The following is a 12244-nucleotide window of genomic DNA, read 5'->3' on the forward strand; positions in this document are numbered from 1 at the left end:
GTCCTCAAGGAGCGTGGGGAGCCCTGGCCCCTGACTCTTGCCCTTTCTCTCCTGCCTTCAGTCATGAGCTCCACGCTTCCACCCACCACACACCCCAGCCCCTCCGAAAGCACAGCACACACTCCGAGCTCGGCCCCGGCCACCACCCCGGGCACATCCCCTGGACCAACTCCTCCCGCAGCCTCCTCCCCGCCCTCGTCCCGGCCGCACTGTGGGGAGGAGTGCCAGTGGTCGCCGTGGCTGGATGTCAGCCGTCCGGGACGGAGCATAGACAGCGGCGACTTCGACACGCTGGAGAACCTCCGTGCCTATGGGTACCGGGTTTGCCGAGCGCCGAGGGCGGTGGAGTGCCGAGCCGAGGGTGCCCCCGAGGTGCCGCTGGAAGTCCTGGGGCAGCACGTGGAGTGCAGCCCGAGGGTGGGGCTGACCTGCTACAACAGGGACCAGGCCTCTGGGCGCTGTGACAACTACCAGATCAGGATCCTGTGCTGCTCCCCCCGGGCCTGCCCCACTAGCAGTACAGAGACCACCCCTCCTGTAACCTTCAGCACGACTGAAACTGGGCCCACGCCTGGAACCAGCAGGGTTACATCTGTGCCGACAGGGAGCACAGGTTCCTCAGCCCCTGTCACCACACCTGGCCCAACCACTGCCTCTACGACTAGCAAAACACCTGGCCCAGGTACCTCTACACCTGCCCCAGGTACCTCAACAACTGGGAAAACAACCCTCTCGACTCCCAGCCGAGCGCCAGTTTCAACAACAGTTACAACCACAACCTCTGTGTCAACCACAACCCCAGGGCCCTCGAAGGGAACGTCATCTGAGCCAACCCAGGTCACCTGTTTACAAGAATCATGCACCTGGACCATGTGGATTGATGGCAGCTACCCAGGGGCAGGGAGGAACAGTGGAGATTTTGACAGTTTTCAGAATCTGAGATCCAAAGGTTATAAATTCTGTGCAAAGCCCAAGAACGTGGAATGCCGGGCAGAGGTCTTTCCCAACACCCCACTGCAGGCACTGGGGCAGAACCTGATCTGTGACAAAAACGTGGGGCTGATTTGCTGGAACAAAGACCAGCTGCCCCCCATCTGCTACAACTACCAAATCCGGATCCTGTGCTGTGAGGTGGTGGACGTTTGCAGAACAAAGACCACACCCCCTACCACACCTGGGCCCACACAGACGACCACAGGCGAAACCAGCACTGCCCGGGCCACTGCAACCTTCTCGTCTTCCACACAACACAGCACTGCCAGCTCGGCACACGTGCCCCCAAGAACGAGGGTCACAACCAGAACAAATGAGCGGACCTCTCCGGGGACCACCTCCTGCCAGCCACAGTGCACATGGACCAAGTGGTTCGATGCGGACTTCCCATCTCCTGGGCCCCACGGAGGAGACTTTGAAACCTACAGCAACATCCTCAGAAGAGGAGAGAAGATCTGCCTCCGACCCGAATACTTCAGCGCCCTGGAGTGCCGAGCCGAGAACCACCCAGATGTCAGCATCCAGACGCTGGGGCAGGTGGTGCAGTGCAGCCCGGAAGTGGGCTTGGTGTGTCGGAACCGGGACCAGAAGGGCAAGTTCAGGATGTGCCTCAACTACGAGGTGCGCGTGCTGTGCTGTGAGCCCCAGAAAGGCTGCCCTGTCACACATGTCACAGTTCCCAGCACCTCAAGTGTGAGTGTCACCAGCCACACAAGGACCACCTCCCATGAGGCCACATCCAGTGCAACCACTGTGCAGACAACCAGCCCAACCGCAGTGCCTATAACCAGCACAACCTCTGTGGAGACAACCAGCACAACCTCAGCTCCTACAACCAGCACCACCACTGTGGAGACAACTGGCCCAACCACAGCTCCTCCAACCAGCACCACCACTGTTGAGACAGCCAGCTCAACCTCAGCTCCTAGAACCAGCACCACTACTGTGGAGACAACCAGCCCAACCACAGCTCCTACAATTAGCACCACCACTCTGGAGACAACCAGCTCAACCACAGCTCCTAGAACCAGCACCACCACTGTGGAGACAACCAGCCCAACCACAGCTCCTACAATTAGCACCACCACTCTGGAGACAACCAGCCCAACCACAGCTCCTAGAACCAGCACCACCACTGTGGAGACAACCAGCCCAACCACAGCTCCTAGAACCAGCACCACCACTGTGGAGACAACCAGCCCAACCACAGCTCCTACAACCAGTACCACCACTGTGGAGATAACCAGCCCAACCACAGCTCCTACAACCAGCACCACCACTCAGGAGACAACCAGCCCAACCCCAGTTCCTACAATTAGCACCACCACTGTGGAGACAACCAGCCCAATCACAGGTCCTAAAATTAGCACCACCACTGTGGAGACAACCAGCACCACCACTGTGGAGACAACTGGCCCATCCACAGCTCCTAGAACCAGCACCACCACTGTGGAGACAACCAGCCCAACCACAGCTCCTACAACCAGTACCACCACTGTGGAGATAACCAGCCCAACCACAGCTCCTACAACCAGCACCACCACTCAGGAGACAACCAGCCCAACCCCAGTTCCTACAATTAGCACCACCACTGTGGAGACAACCAGCCCAATCACAGGTCCTAAAATTAGCACCACCACTGTGGAGACAACCAGCACCACCACTGTGGAGACAACTGGCCCATCCACAGCTCCTAGAACCAGCACCATCACTGTGGAGACAACCAGCCCAACCACAGCTCCTACAACCAGCACCACCACTGTGGAGACAACCAGCACAACATCAGCTCCTACAACCAGCACCTCCACTGTGGAGACAACTAGCCTAACCTCAGCTCCTTCATCCAGCACAACTTTTGTCCCTATACCTGAAACTACCCCCTCCCAACCCGGGACCACCTCCTGCCAGCCACAGTGCACGTGGACCAAGTGGTTCGATGCGGACGTCCCATCTCCTGGGCCCCACGGAGGAGACTTTGAAACCTACAGCAACATCCTCAGAAGAGGAGAGAAGATCTGCCTCCGACCCGAATACATCAGCGCCCTGGAGTGCCGAGCTGAGAACCACCCAGATGTCAGCATCCAGACGCTGGGGCAGGTGGTGCAGTGCAGCCCGGAAGTGGGCTTGGTGTGTCGGAACCGGGACCAGAAGGGCAAGTTCAGGATGTGCCTCAACTACGAGGTGCGCGTGCTGTGCTGTGAGCCCCAGAAAGGCTGCCCTGTCACACATGTCACAGTTCCCAGCACCTCAAGTGTGAGTGTCACCAGCCACACAAGGACCACCTCCCATGAGGCCACATCCAGTGCAACCACTGTGCAGACAACCAGCCCAACCGCAGTGCCTATAACCAGCACAACCTCTGTGGAGACAACCAGCACAACCTCAGCTCCTACAACCAGCACCACCACTGTGGAGACAACTGGCCCAACCACAGCTCCTCCAACCAGCACCACCACTGTTGAGACAGCCAGCTCAACCTCAGCTCCTAGAACCAGCACCACTACTGTGGAGACAACCAGCCCAACCACAGCTCCTACAATTAGCACCACCACTCTGGAGACAACCAGCCCAACCACAGCTCCTACAGCCAGCACCACCATTCAGGAGACAAGCAGCCCAACCACAGGTCCTACAATTAGCACCACCACTCTGGAGACAACCAGCTCAACCACAGCTCCTAGAACCAGCACCACCACTGTGGAGACAACCAGCCCAACCACAGCTCCTACAATTAGCACCACCACTGTGGAGACAACTAGCGCAACCACAGGTCCTACAATTAGCACCACAACTGTGGAGACAACCGGCCCAACCACAGCTCCTAGAACCAGCACCACCACTGTGGAGACAACCAGCCCAACCACAGCTCCTACAACCAGTACCACCACTGTGGAGATAACCAGCCCAACCACAGCTCCTACAACCAGCACCACCACTCAGGAGACAACCAGCCCAACCCCAGTTCCTACAATTAGCACCACCACTGTGGAGACAACCAGCCCAATCACAGGTCCTAAAATTAGCACCACCACTGTGGAGACAACTGGCCCATCCACAGCTCCTAGAACCAGCACCATCACTGTGGAGACAACCAGCCCAACCACAGCTCCTACAACCAGCACCACCACTGTGGAGACAACCAGCACAACATCAGCTCCTACAACCAGCACCTCCACTGTGGAGACAACTAGCCTAACCTCAGCTCCTTCATCCAGCACAACTTTTGTCCCTATACCTGAAACTACCCCCTCCCAACCCGGGACCACCACCTGCCAGCCACAGTGCACGTGGACCAAGTGGTTCGATGCGGACTTCCCATCTCCTGGGCCCCACGGAGGAGACTTTGAAACCTACAGCAACATCCTCAGAAGAGGAGAGAAGATCTGCCACCGACCCGAATACATCAGCGCCCTGGAGTGCCGAGCCGAGAACCACCCAGATGTCAGCATCCAGACGCTGGGGCAGGTGGTGCAGTGCAGCCCGGAAGTGGGCTTGGTGTGTCGGAACCGGGACCAGAAGGGCAAGTTCAGGATGTGCCTCAACTACGAGGTGCGCGTGCTGTGCTGTGAGCCCCAGAAAGGCTGCCCTGTCACACATGTCACAGTTCCCAGCACCTCAAGTGTGAGTGTCACCAGCCACACAAGGACCACCTCCCATGAGGCCACATCCAGTGCAACCACTGTGCAGACAACCAGCCCAACCGCAGTGCCTATAACCAGCACAACCTCTGTGGAGACAACCAGCACAACCTCAGCTCCTACAACCAGCACCACCACTGTGGAGACAACTGGCCCAACCACAGCTCCTCCAACCAGCACCACCACTGTTGAGACAGCCAGCTCAACCTCAGCTCCTAGAACCAGCACCACTACTGTGGAGACAACCAGCCCAACCACAGCTCCTACAATTAGCACCACCACTCTGGAGACAACCAGCCCAACCACAGCTCTTACAGCCAGCACCACCATTCAGGAGACAAGCAGCCCAACCACAGGTCCTACAATTAGCACCACCACTCTGGAGACAACCAGCCCAACCACAGCTCCTAGAACCAGCACCACCACTGTGGAGACAACCAGCCCAACCACAGCTCCTAGAACCAGCACCACCACTGTGGAGACAACCAGCCCAACCACAGCTCCTACAACCAGTACCACCACTGTGGAGATAACCAGCCCAACCACAGCTCCTACAACCAGCACCACCACTCAGGAGACAACCAGCCCAACCCCAGTTCCTACAATTAGCACCACCACTGTGGAGACAACCAGCCCAATCACAGGTCCTAAAATTAGCACCACCACTGTGGAGACAACCAGCACCACCACTGTGGAGACAACTGGCCCATCCACAGCTCCTAGAACCAGCACCACCACTGTGGAGACAACCAGCCCAACCACAGCTCCTACAACCAGTACCACCACTGTGGAGATAACCAGCCCAACCACAGCTCCTACAACCAGCACCACCACTCAGGAGACAACCAGCCCAACCCCAGTTCCTACAATTAGCACCACCACTGTGGAGACAACCAGCCCAATCACAGGTCCTAAAATTAGCACCACCACTGTGGAGACAACCAGCACCACCACTGTGGAGACAACTGGCCCATCCACAGCTCCTAGAACCAGCACCATCACTGTGGAGACAACCAGCCCAACCACAGCTCCTACAACCAGCACCACCACTGTGGAGACAACCAGCACAACATCAGCTCCTACAACCAGCACCTCCACTGTGGAGACAACTAGCCTAACCTCAGCTCCTTCATCCAGCACAACTTTTGTCCCTATACCTGAAACTACCCCCTCCCAACCCGGGACCACCACCTGCCAGCCACAGTGCACGTGGACCAAGTGGTTCGATGCGGACTTCCCATCTCCTGGGCCCCACGGAGGAGACTTTGAAACCTACAGCAACATCCTCAGAAGAGGAGAGAAGATCTGCCACCGACCCGAATACATCAGCGCCCTGGAGTGCCGAGCCGAGAACCACCCAGATGTCAGCATCCAGACGCTGGGGCAGGTGGTGCAGTGCAGCCCGGAAGTGGGCTTGGTGTGTCGGAACCGGGACCAGAAGGGCAAGTTCAGGATGTGCCTCAACTACGAGGTGCGCGTGCTGTGCTGTGAGCCCCAGAAAGGCTGCCCTGTCACACATGTCACAGTTCCCAGCACCTCAAGTGTGAGTGTCACCAGCCACACAAGGACCACCTCCCATGAGGCCACATCCAGTGCAACCACTGTGCAGACAACCAGCTCAACCGCAGTGCCTATAACCAGCACAACCTCTGTGGAGACAACCAGCACAACCTCAGCTCCTACAACCAGCACCACCACTGTGGAGACAACTGGCCCAACCACAGCTCCTCCAACCAGCACCACCACTGTTGAGACAGCCAGCTCAACCTCAGCTCCTAGAACCAGCACCACTACTGTGGAGACAACCAGCCCAACCACAGCTCCTACAATTAGCACCACCACTCTGGAGACAACCAGCCCAACCACAGCTCCTACAACCAGTACCACCACTGTGGAGATAACCAGCCCAACCACAGGTCCTACAATTAGCACCACCACTCTGGAGACAACCAGCCCAACCCCAGTTCCTACAATTAGCACCACCACTGTGGAGACAACCAGCCCAATCACAGGTCCTAAAATTAGCACCACCACTGTGGAGACAACCAGCACCACCACTGTGGAGACAACTGGCCCATCCACAGCTCCTAGAACCAGCACCACCACTGTGGAGACAACCAGCCCAACCACAGCTCCTACAACCAGTACCACCACTGTGGAGATAACCAGCCCAACCACAGCTCCTACAACCAGCACCACCACTCAGGAGACAACCAGCCCAACCCCAGTTCCTACAATTAGCACCACCACTGTGGAGACAACCAGCCCAATCACAGGTCCTAAAATTAGCACCACCACTGTGGAGACAACCAGCACCACCACTGTGGAGACAACTGGCCCATCCACAGCTCCTAGAACCAGCACCATCACTGTGGAGACAACCAGCCCAACCACAGCTCCTACAACCAGCACCACCACTGTGGAGACAACCAGCACAACATCAGCTCCTACAACCAGCACCTCCACTGTGGAGACAACTAGCCTAACCTCAGCTCCTTCATCCAGCACAACTTTTGTCCCTATACCTGAAACTACCCCCTCCCAACCCGGGACCACCTCCTGCCAGCCACAGTGCACATGGACCAAGTGGTTCGATGCGGACTTCCCATCTCCTGGGCCCCACGGAGGAGACTTTGAAACCTACAGCAACATCCTCAGAAGAGGAGAGAAGATCTGCCTCCGACCCGAATACTTCAGCGCCCTGGAGTGCCGAGCCGAGAACCACCCAGATGTCAGCATCCAGACGCTGGGGCAGGTGGTGCAGTGCAGCCCGGAAGTGGGCTTGGTGTGTCGGAACCGGGACCAGAAGGGCAAGTTCAGGATGTGCCTCAACTACGAGGTGCGCGTGCTGTGCTGTGAGCCCCAGAAAGGCTGCCCTGTCAACTCTGTGACTCCCTTTGTGACTTCAAGTCCCCAGTCCTCACTCTCTCCCGAGTCCACCACCCTCATGGTTTCCCTGCTGACCTCCCCCAGCTCCGCAGCGCCCTCCACCTCCACGTGCTACTGCAGTGTGGCCCAAGGGTTCTACTCCGCAGGTATGTGTACTCTACCTGAGTGTGTGGTGTGTGCTGACCCTGGGCACTGTTGTCCTGTTCACAAAACTCCGGTGGTAAGGAGAGGGAGGGGTGTCTTGTCTTTGCGAAAGGGCTAGGTCTTGTGTATCGGAAGGCAGTAAGCCGTCTCTGAGGACATGCCATCTACATCTGGGCAGGAAGGCCACCTGCCAGACCGGCACCCAGGTGGACCACCGGCCTGGTTAGAGTCGCTCCCGGCGATCGCTTCTTGGCTCTGCTAGTGCCCTCCTGTTCCTTTTCTTGCAGGATCCATCATTTACCAACAGACGGACCTCTCCGGGCACTGCTATTATGCCGTTTGCAGCCTGGACTGCCACGTGGTCAGGCGGACCGACCACACCTGTCCCACCAGCACGCCACCTCCCGCCCCAGCCACCTCCACGCCAGCGTCCTCCCCTTCTGCCTCTGTGCCCGTTACTCAGCAAGGATGCCCAAATGCAGTTCCCCCAAGAATGGTACCCTCACCTTTCCTGCCCTTCTCGGGGGCTCAGGGGGGGCCAGGGCAGGGACCCTCAGCATTATTCAAAGTAGGCTGTGGCATCAAGTGTGCATGAAGGTTGGTGACTCCTTGGCTGATGTAGGCTGACCATGGCAAGTGGCCATTTCTGGTCCTCCAGAACTTCTGGAAGGGGGTGCCAGGAGCGTGGGGCCCAAGGTTGAGACTCTGTTGCCTATAAAGGGGGCTAGAGCAGGTGACTGATGCTCTGGACAGGGTCAAACAGCCAAGGAGTGGAAACAGTGGGTGGGGAACAGGGTGGAAACGGGCAGAGGGGGAAGGGGGCAACCTTCAACACCTGGAACCCCTCCTAGTCGGCAGGGCGCTCGGCGGGGGCTGGGGGAGGAGAGGCCTGGTGTGAGTGTTGGTCCCAATCCCGGTGGCTCTTCTCTCCCTGGAGACCCAGGCGAGCTCTGAGCCCCGAGGGGTGGGCGCCGGGTCAGGGCAAGGCCCTGCAGCAGTCTTTGCTTCCGCAGAAAGGCGAAACCTGGGCCATGCCCAACTGCTCTGAGGCCACTTGTGAGGGCAACGGGGCCATCACCGTGAGGTCGCGCCAGTGTCCAAAGGTGCAGGAGCTCACCTGCGCCAACGGCTACCCCGCTGTGACGGTGGCCAACGGGGAGGACTGCTGCCCACACTACGCGTGCCAGTGTGAGTGGGCGGGGCCGGGGGTGGTGGCCACGGCAGAGAAGGCGGGACGGAATCGGCGGGACCCAGGAAGGACTTCCTAAGATCAGGGCAGCGGTGGTGGCGCCCAGCCCCCTCCCCAGGTGCCCGGCGGAACCCTGCCCGAGCCCAGAGCAGCCGGGCCACGCAGGCGCGAGGAGGCGTCCGGAGTCTGGTCCCACCTCTTGGCCGCTTCGGGCACCTACTGGACAGAGTTCTGTGGGCTGTTGGCGTGTGGGTCCCGACAACAGGGCAGTCGCCTGCTCCCCTTGGTGCGGGACACACTTGCCCCTGGGGGAGCCCCGGGGCGGCGGGAGGAGGCCCGTAGCGCGGCCCGTAAGGCGGCTCCTCCACCCGCAGGCGTGTGTAGCGGCTGGGGCGACCCCCACTACATCACTTTTGATGGCGTATACTACACGTTTCTGGATAACTGCACGTACGTGCTGGTGCAGCAGATCGTGCCCGTGTTCGGACACTTCCGGGTGCTGATCGACAACTACTTCTGTGATGCTGAGGATAGGCTGTCCTGCCCACAGTCCATCATCGTCGAGTACCAGCAGGACCGCGTCGTGCTGACCCGCAAGCCCGTCCGAGGGGTGATGACCAATGAGGTGGGGACGCCCGCCGGGCAGCCCCCGTTTGTGCCGGGCGGGCTGGGGGCGCCAGGCACTGGCTGACCGCCACCCGGTTCTCTTTCCCTCGCTGGGTCACCGTCTAGATCATCTTCAACGGTGAGGTGGTCAGACCCGGCTTCCAGAAAGACGGCATCGTCGTCTCCCAAATTGGCATCAAGATGTACGTGGCCATCCCCGCCCTCGGTGTCCAGGTCATGTTCAGCGGCCTCATCTTCTCCGTGGAGGTGCCTTTCAGCAAGTTCAGCAACAACACGGAAGGGCAGTGCGGTGAGCGCCCGGCCCCAGCCCCGCTCTGGCCCTCCGGACTCTGGGCCCTTTCTCCGGCTGGGAGTGTCTGGTGTGAGAAGGGTCGGCCTCGCGTGTGTCCCTCCAGGAACTGCATTCTTGGCTGGGGGTGAGGCCGCCCGTGTAGCGCGCCGAGCCTTCAGGTGATTCTGCTTTCCAGCTGCACCAAGAATGTGCGGCCACACGGCCCAGGGGCCTGGCCCTGTGGCCCATACCTGAGGCCTCTTTGGGAACTGCCCCAGGGTCTGGCTTCTTGGAGGCAAAAGAAAGCACAGGGAGGTCAGGGGACAGGTCCCACAGCAACCCATCGAGTGCTGCGCGGAGACGCTGGGGCCCGGCCCCCAGCGCCCCAAGGGAGGGTGAGGGTGCCTCCGCTTTCCCCGGCTGACTGACCGCTGCTTCCACGCCCCAGGCACCTGTACCAACGACCAGAAGGATGAGTGCCGCCTGCCCGGGGGGGCGGTGGTATCCTCTTGCTCCGACATGTCCGGCCACTGGAATGTGACATACCCCGGCCAGCCATCCTGCCACAGGCCTCCCCTGATGCCCACCACAGCTGAGCCCAAGAAATCGCCCACCTCGTGCCCACCTTTGCCAATCTGCCTGCTAATTCTGAGCGAGTGAGAGTCCCTGGCAGGGCTGGAGTGTGGGGGGTGTCGAGTAGCCCTGCTAATCCCACGCTGCCTGGGAGATGGGAAGAAGTGGGCGGGCCTGCAGGGGGCTCCGAGAGAGAGTGGGTCACAGCTGCTGGAACGCCAGGCGCAGAGCCCAGCGGGGCTCATGGCGGGTCGGCCTCTGAGGCTCTGAGGCAGCTCATGGTGGCTTCGGGCATAAGTCCTCAGCCAGTGGCAGCAGCCGGGTGTGCAGGGCACGGGGGGAGCCCAGCGGAGAATTCGCAGAAAGAAAAGCTGTGCTGCAGCCAGACACCCTCCCCGCCGCACACAGATGGCCCCAGAGGCTGGGGTCCCTCGGCGCACAGGTCGGCCCGGTGACGCCTCTCCCTCGGGCCCCTTCGTTAGGGAAAGCCTACAGCCTGGCAACCCCACCAGGGAGCTGCCCCATGACCCGTGTGTCTCTGTGCTGCAGGGTCTTCAAGCCGTGTCACTCGGTGATCCCCCCGTGGCCATACTACCAAGGCTGCACCTTCGACCAGTGCCACATGCCCAGGGGGGACGTGGTGTGCTCCAGCCTGGAGCTGTACGCCGCCCTGTGTGCTTCGCTCAGTGTGTGCATCGACTGGCGGGGCCTGACCAACCACACGTGCTGTGAGTGCCCACCCCCGCCCCAGAGTGCCCCGTCCCGCTGGGCGGTGACGATCAGCGTGTTCGAGGGGACAGACACACTGGGCAATCCATGGGTGGGCTTGGGTGGTCAGGGTGGGCTTCCGGGAGGAGGAGGGCTGAACCCAGGATGGAGTGCATTTGTTTTCTGGAGGGACAAGGGGGGCATCCAGGTCAGAGCACCGGGGCCCAGGGTGCAGGGGTCCAGGGCTCGGACAGGCTGGGCGGTGCAGGGCACACAGCAGGTGCCTGGGCCAAGAGCTCCAGCCAGCGGGGCCCAGGCCAGGGCTCGCTGCTCGTGCCCTCCGGCCTCAGGTGTGGCCTCACCCTTCGCACAGCTTTCACCTGCCCTGCTGACAAGGTGTACCGGCCCTGCGGCCCGTCCAATCCTTCCTACTGTTACATGAACGACAGTGCCAACACCCTGTAAGCACCTGCCCTCTCCCTCTGGGACACCCCCACCCCGCCCCGTGTCCCCAGGCCGCCTCTCCCCACCCTGGAGGTCACGGCCCCGCTCCCCCTCCGCTCCCCACAGGGCCCTCCCGGAAGCCATTCCCATCACGGAAGGCTGCTTCTGCCCGGAGGACATGATGCTGTTCAGCTCGGGCACGGAGGTCTGTGTGCCAGCCAACTGCAGCAGTACGTCCCTGGGGCTGGGCTTGGGGCCTCCACACACTGCGCCCTCAGGGTCCGCACGCCTCGGCCAGACCCCAGGGCTTTCCACCACAGCCCAGGTTTCCCCCAGCCCCCGACACCGGGGCTGCCCGTGATGGGCTGGGGGCCGTGGAGGCCCAGAGATGACGTCCTCTCTTTCCCTCCAGGTTGCCTGGGGCCCCACGGGGAGCCCGTGGAGGTAAGTGTGGCCCCCTCGGGGGACTCGGAGGAGGGGAAGGGAGGGGCCGGGGTTTCCTGAGCAAAGACTCGGGAGGCTTCCTTGCACGGCCCCGGAGGAGGGTGGGTGCTGGCCCCAAGGCTGGCCACGTCCCGCCCTCCCGCCCTGCTCCCACACAGTGAAGGTGGGGATGGTGGGGAGGGAGGCCGGTCACCCACACAACCCCCTCTCACCCCGCCTCCTGGCCCCCATGGGCCCCCCAGAGCCCCAGCAGCCCTCAGCCCCACCCACACCTTTGAAGACCCCTTGCGGGCCCTGAGCCACGGGCGCCACGGGACAGGCAGG

At 60.7% G+C, this 12244-nt stretch overlaps 2 protein-coding genes across 2 annotated transcripts in view; one reads left to right on the forward strand and one right to left on the reverse strand.

The window, feature by feature from the left end:
* The window catches only part of TOLLIP (toll interacting protein), a 148037-nt gene that overhangs the window by 53934 nt on the left and 81859 nt on the right, over window positions 1–12244 (reverse strand). The gene's annotated exons all lie outside the window — the stretch shown is intronic.
* MUC5AC (mucin 5AC, oligomeric mucus/gel-forming) overlaps window positions 1–12244 on the forward strand; it is a 30579-nt gene that overhangs the window by 14817 nt on the left and 3518 nt on the right. The window contains exons 31-42 of the mRNA XM_057553912.1: window positions 62–1684; window positions 2612–5762; window positions 7011–7666; window positions 7952–8160; window positions 8678–8852; window positions 9228–9478; window positions 9586–9769; window positions 10200–10407; window positions 10874–11052; window positions 11406–11493; window positions 11603–11706; window positions 11889–11920. Coding sequence (XP_057409895.1) covers window positions 62–1684; window positions 2612–5762; window positions 7011–7666; window positions 7952–8160; window positions 8678–8852; window positions 9228–9478; window positions 9586–9769; window positions 10200–10407; window positions 10874–11052; window positions 11406–11493; window positions 11603–11706; window positions 11889–11920 — 6860 coding nt within the window. The remainder of the gene's footprint in view (window positions 1–61; window positions 1685–2611; window positions 5763–7010; window positions 7667–7951; window positions 8161–8677; window positions 8853–9227; window positions 9479–9585; window positions 9770–10199; window positions 10408–10873; window positions 11053–11405; window positions 11494–11602; window positions 11707–11888; window positions 11921–12244) is intronic.

Source organism: Balaenoptera acutorostrata, chromosome 9 (assembly GCF_949987535.1).
Source record: "Balaenoptera acutorostrata chromosome 9, mBalAcu1.1, whole genome shotgun sequence".
Lineage (NCBI taxonomy): Eukaryota > Metazoa > Chordata > Mammalia > Artiodactyla > Balaenopteridae > Balaenoptera > Balaenoptera acutorostrata.